At 31.4% G+C, this 10,027-nt stretch overlaps 1 protein-coding gene across 1 annotated transcript; it reads right to left on the bottom strand.

The window, feature by feature from the left end:
• Nucleotides 1–7,790: 7,790 nt before the first annotated feature.
• On the bottom strand, nt 7,791–9,645 carry LOC116031465 (transcription factor MYB61-like). Its single transcript, XM_031273685.1, has 3 exons — nt 9,225–9,645; nt 8,976–9,105; nt 7,791–8,894 (listed from the first exon to the last, which is right to left on the bottom strand). Exons 1-3 carry the CDS (start codon nt 9,355–9,357, stop codon nt 8,078–8,080), a joined length of 1,080 nt encoding a protein of 359 aa, XP_031129545.1. The 5' UTR covers nt 9,358–9,645; the 3' UTR covers nt 7,791–8,077.
• Between the last annotated feature and the right edge of the window lie 382 nt (nt 9,646–10,027).

Raw genomic sequence — 10,027 nt, 5'->3', positions numbered from 1 at the left:
ATATAAAAATAATGTACATTCAGTATAAAAATAATGTACATTATATTCAGGAGATGTACATTATTTGTTTACTGAATGTACATTATTTTTATAGTATCAAAATAATGTACATTCAGTACAAAAATAATGTACATTTAGTACATTAAAAATGTACATTTGATTATGGTCCACATAGCTGTGTGGACCATGATCCACACAATAATTTGCCGTGAAACTAGGTGGTTGTGGGTGAAATATGAATTAGTCTGATAATAATAGGAATATTAGATACCACATGAAAAAATAATATAAGATATAATGGTGTAGTGTTTACTTAACTGCATTAATTAGACACTATTGGCATTCATACACTATACTTAACAAGAAATAGTATATATTGAGGTCTATTTCCAGTCAAGTTGGTCAATCTATTACTTGGTAACCAGAAGGTTTCAAGTTTGACTCTTTGATTTGAATCCATCAACTAAGAATAATCTAGGTTGTTTGCCTCTTTGTAATTTTTTGATGACTAAAATCATAAGATGTAGTTTAATTGTTGTACATTCTTAAATAGTGACTACAAGTTTTTTTTTTTATTGAACTATATCAGTTATTATTGACATTTATGTTATCAAACACATACAGTAAAAAATCCATAAAATAAAATATTATATTCTTTTCACATAGTCTAGAAAACACTTGTCAATTCACGTGACAATGCAAATCTTTCCCACTGACTAATACATAAAAAATTAAACATAAAGTTGGAATATTAATCATCACTAACCTCTCATTTCAACTGTCCCAAATCAATTTTAGAACCACACTCTTTTTCATCCTTTTGGCCCCCCTCTTCATCTATTTTCTTTGATTTTTTTAATTTGAAATTGTAAAAGTGAGTTTGGGGTTGACCGACAGGTTTTAACCAGCCGACAACCACCTATTTACCATGTACTTTGATCATATATTTTTTTCTTTCCTGGTTGTACTACAATTCCTCCTTTCTTTTCCATCTATCCCTTCTTGATCAGAAATCTTAGATCGACATACTCATGTTTTAGATTAGTGACATTCAAGAGTCTTAGTCACCTCCTGTCAATTCTTACACAATAAAAATAAGTGTTTCGATGTCGTGATGATGCATCTCGATCTAGTGGTTAAAATAAGATTAGATCATATTATTAATTTAAGTTGAGTGGTTTATTTGTGAGATCTCTTCGGAAATCTTTATCTGTGAGATGAATCGGATTAAGATGAAAAGTATAATATATACTTGTGAAAAAAAGCATAATACTAGTTAGGAGGTAAATTGATTGTTACTTATGAGATAAAATGCAATATTTATGTGGAGAAATATGATATTTTTGAAGAAAAAATGTAATACTTTTAATTTTTTTTAGTACTTTTAAATTAAAATTTAATATTTAGGGGTTTAAGAGTTACTTATAAAAGAAAATACAATACTAATCAAGATAGATAAATTGATTGATTGTTATGTGGAAGAGTGTAATACGGAGTACTTATTATTAGAAAAAAAGTTTAATATTAATCAATTGATTGATTATTACTTGTATGAGAAAATGTAATACTTATGAGAAAAAATGTTATGCTTATAAGAAACCTGACCATGTCATGGACGAGGATTCGTAAGATGCTTGCATTAGTGCATAGGAGTTTTTGCCATTTAAGTTTCATCAAAAGTAATTTTGTATGTATGAACTCATTTAAGGGTCCATTTTGAAGCCTAAAAATATTTTTTGGAAAATGACTTTGAGAAAATGACTTATTTTTTGAAAAATATTATAAATTTCTAGTGTTTGATTGAATGTTAGAAAATTATATTTTTCTATTTCGCTGAAAGTTAAGAAATTACACTTTTTCTGTTTGGTTCATTTTCCTAAAAATGAACATATTATTTGTTATAAAATAATAATAATAATTTGAAAATTAGCTTGAAGAGTGATGAGAGAGACTGGAAAATAAAGGATCCGTAAAATATCTTCCGACTAAAAATTCAGGAAAACATTTTTTCGTTTTTTTTTTGGTGTGTGATCAGAATGAATATTTTTCTTTGATTTTTTTTTTGAATACCTAAATACAGAAAAAAAAAACCTAAAAATGACTCCAGGAAATAATTTTTCGAGTTTTTAAACGGACTAAATTCTTTCTTTAGTAGTTATATGGTCGTAATTTCATTATATTTAATTAATATTGTATTTAGTACAAAAACGACTTTTTAAATTTATTTTAAATGTAGTGTTGTCCATGATGAAAAAATAATAATTTTTTTGATGAAAAAATGTTAAATATAAAAGTAATTATTAAGTTTTATTGTTTTTTTGAAAAGTACATATTTCGTGTCAAAAAGTCTAAGTGAATTAACCTAATTGAACCTATGGACCACATTTTACATTTACATAGATAGATACAAAAGATAATCAACATAATGACAAACTTAATTCCCTATGATGTTAATTATTCGATCACTTCCACCACACTTCTAACATTATTCTTTACTAAGTTACATATTAAGACTATTGGATTACAACAACCTCAATAGCAAGTGTACATGATCGATCATTTTTGTACTAACCAACAAAAATCAGGTAACGCAAATTCTATATTCCTTTTTTCTATTCTTATTTCATTACTATAACTTTTAGTATGTACACTATATTGCTCTAACGTTTATTACCTTTAAGAAATATTTTTAACACAGTCATTATGCAATACACACGAATATTAATTAATATCCCGTATATATTAAGGAAAACATCATTGCCCTGCAAACCTAATATTACAGCCATGAAAGATTTGATTGTCTAATCAAACTTGAAAGGCATCCAATTGTAGAAGAGTAGAAGAAGCAGCTTGGCCATCTACGTCGGAAATATCAAATATATGTAACAAAATCTCCACCGATGACAGAAAGTTAGGCCTGTCCATACACTTTGACTCGACAGAACCTGGACAAAGACTCCAGTATTGAATAAACTTACAATTAGTTCATCCAAATGAATACATTATTAATTCTGTAATCCCAAGGGCCCTTCACACTTTGACTCGACAGAACATTTGGAAGAATATGTTTATAATAAGTAATTTGAATTAGTGTGACAATAATAAAAATATAAGATGCTATATGAAAAAAAAATATTTAAGTAATAATAAACCAAAATTAAATTAAAGCATTAGCATTGGTTTACCAACAACTTTTATTTACTCTTAGCTTGTTGTGGACTGTGGTCCATTCTAATAAATTAAAGACCGTACCGTTAGTAGCAATGATAATTGATAGTTACCTGAATCACTCATGGGGTCATGGTAAAGAGATTAAAGCCAACTATCTTTAGGTGGATTTAAAAAAAAAAAAAAAAAAAAAAACTTTTTGACATATATGCAGTGAAAAGAAATCTTACTTAACCTGTCACAAAATATAAGAAAAAAAGATAAAATTACCTAAAGATCTTACTTAACCTGTCAACCAATGATTATTTTCTAAAAAAAAATCTCTTCTTTGAATTATATATCCTTTTGACATAAGTTAACGTGTCGATTATACACATGGGGTTCGATATAAAAACCTGAAAAAGTGAGAATCAGTCTTGTAAGTTGCAACACTGGAGTCTTTTCAATCTTCAAAAAATTTGTAAAAGTAAGTCTACTTTGAAAGAACTTTATCCCCCCTTTTCAACTTTGGTGCTTATTAATTTTTTCCCAGCTTTCCCTATTCACACTTACCGTATAGAGATGTCATCAATATCTGTGTTACTTGTTGTTGTACGTGTTCTTGAGTACAATACATGCATATATAGGCCCATTGAAAATTGACACAAAATTGGTTGAATTCCCATGCATCATATCCCCAAGCACAGAATGATATTTTCCTAAACATACAGTCCGGATGCATGTGTGACGTACAAACATCCTAATTATTCATATCATGCTTGTTTTAAATCCGGGTTTCTTGATAATGTTGTACATTCCTTTACTTTCAAAGGTGTTTGGTAAACCATCGATCTATCAACTTTTAGAGAATTTTGTTTGGTTTTAGAAATTTGATAATTGATAAATTTTACATTTTTCTGGAAATTTAAAAGGGTAGGAAAGTTATTAGTTTGGTGTGTCTTTTGGCCTGGGGAAATATGGGTTAATGGAATATGATGGTTTTAAATCATGAAAAGTAAATCCTAACTAAGGGTCAAGATTGATTTTTTTTTTTTTTTGTCCGTGTTTGGTTGGAGGGAGGTAATTAAGAGGGAATGAATAATATAGGAATAATTTGGAAATTTAAATTTCAGTATTTGATTTGCAAGAATAAAATTACTGGGATTTCATTTTCAATGTTTGGTATACATTGGAATTGAAAGGGAATAATAAGTAGTATAAAATTCAAAATACTCATAGTAGTAGTAGTAGTTGTTGTTGTTATTATTATTATTATTAAATAACAAGTATTTCGTGGACACATCTACATATTCAGACACAAAAAAAATAACATATTCAAATGCGGCTCATTTATCTATCTCTTCAATTGGATAGACTGTAATTAATTTCATGCAAATACTTTGTCAAATGTTAAGCATCATAAGTTCACATCCAAAAAAAAAAAACTTTATAAAAATAAAAGTTTACAACCTAATTAAACATAATAAAATGTTAAGTTTTTTTAGAAGTTTAGATCCAAAAAACATCATAGGAAGGGTTCACCACGCTGTGATCGAGAGGGAAAGATCAAATATCAATTTTAGGTTGAAGAAGAGAGGATAATTTTGTCTCAATGTTATCTTTTTTTTTTTTTAGTTCCTAAAAACCATGAAATTAAAATACCAAAGAGGTATGAGATTCTAATTCCATGATCTCTTATGGAGTGTTTGGTTGGGTGTAAAGGAATTGCATTAATGGATAAGGGTAGGAATACTGAAAATAGTAGCTTTTTAGATTTGTGATGAATTGTATTTATTTAGTCCAAAATAATATTCTGCCTACTAATTAATTTATATATAATAATTTATATTACCAATAATTTATATTTATATAAAAATTTAAAAGTACTATTAATTTATATTTTAATTAAAAAATATATTATCATAAATTTATGCTTATACAATAATCAAAAATATAAAATCTAAAAATTACTTGATCCATATATTCATTTTGAACACATCAATGTTTCTCCCTGAATTGTCCCCTCCCCAACAACACTTATAAAATTATTATGAAATTTATATTTAAAATCTAAGAAAAAAGCTATGATGTTATTATGCGTTCTTATACAAACTCAAAACCTTCACCATTCACTTCGGGGTACCCAGTTATAAGTGGATATATGTGTGGCCATATTATCATCGATTTGGGTTTTAGTAATGCGATAATGGGTGGGAGTGAATTGTGATGGTTACATGTATAAGTTTGGATTTTATGTATGGTGTGCATTAAGAATTGTTGGAAGATGAGAGAGTAAAAATAATAATGGATAAAAGAAAGACATATATACATAGAATATGGGGAAAAATATACATATTTGTGAGTGCACGTGGGAGAGAGACTTCTGGCTAAGGCCCTACATACATTGTTCATGTGATTGATTCATATATCTGTGGAATGGGCCTTCTTTGATTCTTTCAAATCCTTTTAGCCCTCCATGATTGAAATTTTTTCTACCCATATTATTTATTATATCTTCTTCTTCTTCTTCTTTTATTTGTTTAATTATTATTATTATTTTCAAAAAAAATAAAAAATAAAAATAAAAATACATGCATGAGGGCTGATTTGTCAGGCTGTGTCATGTGTGTACAATTGTTATGCAAGTAGTAGAGTACTTTTTCAGTCTTTCATAAATAAGGAAAAAAGAGAGGAAAAAGGAATGGGTGGGTCCCATGTAGAGTCCACCTCACAAGACCCTTGAATTTATGGGATGTTTTTCTATTGTGACACTACACCTTGAATATGAAAGATTGATAGCTAGCTAGGGAGGGAGGCTATATATCACATGTACCTTGGCCCATCCTACAACCTACACGGCTACACCACTATTGAGGGAGATCAATTTTTAACATTCTTCCATGGTTTTGAGCCCTTGGATCTATAGCCTCTTCATCTCCAAACACAAAACTCACTAGGTTTTTCTTTGATGCTATAATTATTTTGAAATTCAATTATTATCAAATTTTTTTTAGAGATGTCCGATCTTCTAATAATGCCTGTAACTCAATTCATACGTACTATATGAATATGAGACTTTTTTTTTTTTTTTGGTACTTCCGAAAAGCTCCATCAAGCAGGTGACTCTCTATTCAACTATGGGATGCCATACACCATTTGCATCAGCCGCCAGAATGTTTTTGATACAATCTGGCGCATCATCTAACAAAGTAGTTCCCTAGTCCATCATTTGCCCAAGATTCGTAAGGCCATCAGCACACTTGTTCTCTTCTCGCGCAATATGAGAGAACTGCATATAAAGTTCCTAGCTAAGTGTGGTGAAGCTGGTTAAATGAATATGAGACTTTGAAAATCAATTTCTTTCACATAAATCACAGATTATCAGTATAAAACCTGCGAGCTGAAATAGATATAGGGTTTTCCTTTCTCTGAAACCCTCTCTCTATCTATTAAGTATCAGCATCAAGGTGGCATTTCTATATATCACAATGGACCCTCTACTCCTTTGTGTACTTCCTTGAAGTAGAAAACTTGTAGCCCTAATAGAGAAATGCACCATTGTGTGTTCATACCCCTAAAAACTGCAAAATATGTATGGCTTTAATTTCCCACTCACCAAAGCAAAAGATGTATAAATATCCCAAGCTCAGCTCCATCCCAAATGGACTGACTTGGAAATTCTTGATTTGATGGTGATTCTCAAGGATAATGTTTTGTATCTCAACAAAGCAATTGGACAAATGAAATCCATATATGGACTGTATCATCTTGAAAATCACTTTCTTCAATTCTCCCTCTCTCCTTTCCTTAGCTTGACTTGTAGTTTTGGGGCTTTAATTTCATTCATCATTTCCCTCTCTCCCTTGTGGAAAGTTGCATGCACTTCATGCTTTATATATAGGCAGCATTTTTAACAATTGGGTGACACCTACAACTCTATGTCTTGTTAACAATTCAGCACTAAATGGGATAATGAAATGTTTGTCAAATGATTTCAAGTGTCAATGTTATAGGACCACTCCTTAAACTTTATACTAACGTCGGCTTTTGATTCAGTCTCTAATAAGTCAATGTTTGTACACACAACATTGCTCAAGTAAAAGATCAGAGTATTTACCTTGACTCGAAAAACTACATGAACTGCTTCAAGATCCAACTGCTTTTGGAAGAAAAAATCAAACGGATATAATGTAGTGTACTGATCGATATAGTTCTAAAACTTTATACCAGTGTTTGGCTTTAGATTCAATCTGTAATAAGTCAATGTTTGTACACACAACATTGCTCAAGTAAAAGACTCGAAAAACTACATGAACGAGTTTAAGACCCAATTGATGTGAGTCAGCTAAAAGTTCAGAATAAGCGTATTTCAAATAACTTGTAAGATAACTCGACTAAGTCGAATTAATCTGAATTGAGAGTTAGGTTGAGTTAAATTATTGATGAATTTTACATTTCAAAAGGGAAAGAATTGAAAAACCCAAAGGATATATATATATATATATATAGGGATTGTTAGGGATTAGGGATGGTCACTATCTTGGAAGAATTCTTTTTGTTTGGTTGAATAATGAATAGGAAAGCTATGGAGCTAGTAGTTAGTAGTGTAGAGGTTGTTAAGCAACTGTTAAAACCCCAAAAAGTGAAAAACCTTTTTGATTGAGCGTTTAATTAACTGACAGAATTACAACACATAACACAGGAGATCAGAGGAGATGAGCACACATAATAAAAGATTGAAACAAAGTCATAATCTATCATAAATCATACACAAAAAGATGAAGAAACACAGGACAGGAATGCTTTCAAGATTCTATCAATGAGAATATCCCAAGAAAAAAAATGTATAAGTCCTATTTACAGAAGAATATATATATATATATATATATATATAATATTAATAGGAACAGTGTAATTAACACATACACACCTAAGAAAACTGGCCAAAAGCGGCTGAAAGTCTCTGGAAATGCTTGGTGTTATTATATAAAGATGGCTGCTGATCATTCTGGAGCCAAGTGGCTGGCAATGAAGGTTGCGGGCTCGCGAATTGGGTCTCGGGTTTCGTTTCGTTGAACAAATCGTGGTGGTGATGGGGAGCTTGAATGTTGTGGATTGTGTTCCCCAGTAAAAATGGCGTTTGCAGATAATCAGACCACTTGATTTCCTCACTTTCTTTCTCTGCTTTCCCACAGTCCCAGGCTAAGCCCCCATTATTAGCCTCAAAGAAAGAAGAGCAGTTGTTGTTGGGTGAGATTGAAGGGCCGGGAAGAACAGAACCTGGGACGACATTATTGTTGTTTGAATTGAAGAAAAGGTTGGAGTTATTAGAGTTCATGGATAATCCTATGTTGTTGTTGTTGTTCATTTGCTGGAAACAGAGGTAGCCGGTTAAATCGGGGATTTTGGGGGAGTTATTGAGGAAGAATTCTTGGGTGGATTGTTGCGGCGGCGCAGAGAATTGGTCGATGGGCATTGCGGAGAGTTTATTGTTGTCTGGTGCAATTTCTGGGGGGGAAATTAAATTATTGTGTTCAGATTCCATTAGAGAAAGCTCGCCGGATTCCTGGGAAGCGATTCCGTTTTTCTTGCCGGCGTTTTCTTGATCATTTTCGAGCTCAGATAATGGCTTGTGAGTGTTGGGGTCAATCCCCTTTTGCCTCAGCTTCTTCTTGATTGAAGAATTCCACAGATTCTTGATCTCATTGTCTGTTCTTCCTGGCAATCTTGCTGCAATCTGAGACCATCTGCCCACATAAATAAAAAATTAAGACTGGGAAACAAACATACAGCAAATGAGTGAATGAAATAAAGCTGTTTCTGCTTACTTATTGCCTAAAACTGCATGCAATTCAACAATCAAACTCTCTTCCTCCTGGGAAAATGTCCCTCTTTTCAAATCAGGCCTCAGGTAATTAATCCACCTAAGCCTGCAGCTCTTCCCACACCTCTGCAGACCTGAAAATCACATCAAAATCAAATCTTTTTCATTACCCATTTCCCCAAATTTCCTGTTTTCTTTTGTATATCAAGTCATAGATGTTAATTTAAAAAAATAAAAATAAAAAATTAAAAACCTGCAAGTTTGGGGACTGAGCTCCAACAGCCATGCCCATACTTGTTGATATGTTTTATGAGCTTCTCATCCTCTTCAGGAGACCAGAGGCCTTTCCTGAGCTTCTGCTTGTAGCAACAAGAATGCCTGCCCATAATGCTGGCAAACAAAAGCAGTAAAATACAAACAAAAGGATAATATTCTTCAACTGAACTCAACTACTGGGTCTTTTTTAAAACCTTGTACAGATTAAAGTTGTGTTGTTGTCAGAACAAAAAGATAGCAACTGAGGAGAAGTGTGGATAGATAGATGATTCCCAGTTGTAGGTGGCAAGAAAGAGGAGATGATGATGTAATGAGAATTAGCTAAGAAGAGAGAGAGAGATTGGAAGGGGGGAGAGAGAGAGAGAGACTGGCAGGAATCAAAGTGATGGAAGGCTGAGGCAGCTTTAAAAAGAAGGTCATATTCAGAAGATAGAGTCAGTTTAATCTCAAGGTTCATTCAATTTGATAATAACTTTATTATTATTATTTTCTTTCTTTCTCTTTTTCGACTGGTACGATAAATGATGCAATGGAGCAATATAAAAATATTGTGAAGACAGTTTTTACAGTGCCGTAATTTTCAAAATCATAATTTTTATTTGGACAGAATTCTAATTTTGTTTGTGTTTTTATCCTTTTTTTTTTTTTTTAATATTTCTTAAAATCAAAAGAAAATAAATCTAGCCTATTGGGTTAAGTTTTTTTGAAGAAAGAAGAGAGAGAGTTGGGTTAAGTTTTTTTTTTTTTTTTTTTTTTTTTTTTTTTTTTTTTTTTTGTTTT

Source organism: Ipomoea triloba, chromosome 10, assembly GCF_003576645.1.
Source record: "Ipomoea triloba cultivar NCNSP0323 chromosome 10, ASM357664v1".
In the NCBI taxonomy this organism is placed as follows: Eukaryota; Viridiplantae; Streptophyta; class Magnoliopsida; order Solanales; family Convolvulaceae; genus Ipomoea; species Ipomoea triloba.
Note: the sequence above shows the minus strand (reverse complement) of the source record. Positions and strands in the feature narration are given on the sequence as shown.

What these genes read in the sequence shown, in the direction of transcription:
- LOC116031465 (XM_031273685.1), bottom strand. Translation starts at nt 9,357, where the DNA reads ATGGGCAGGCATTCTTGTTGCTACAAGCAGAAGCTCAGGAAAGGCCTC. An exon ending in CTCAGTCCCCAAACTTGCAG is followed by an intron (nt 9,106 to 9,224) that starts GTTTTTAATTTT and finishes TGTGATTTTCAG; the next exon opens with GTCTGCAGAGGTGTGGGAAG. An exon ending in CATGCAGTTTTAGGCAATAA is followed by an intron (nt 8,895 to 8,975) that starts GTAAGCAGAAAC and finishes TTATGTGGGCAG; the next exon opens with ATGGTCTCAGATTGCAGCAA.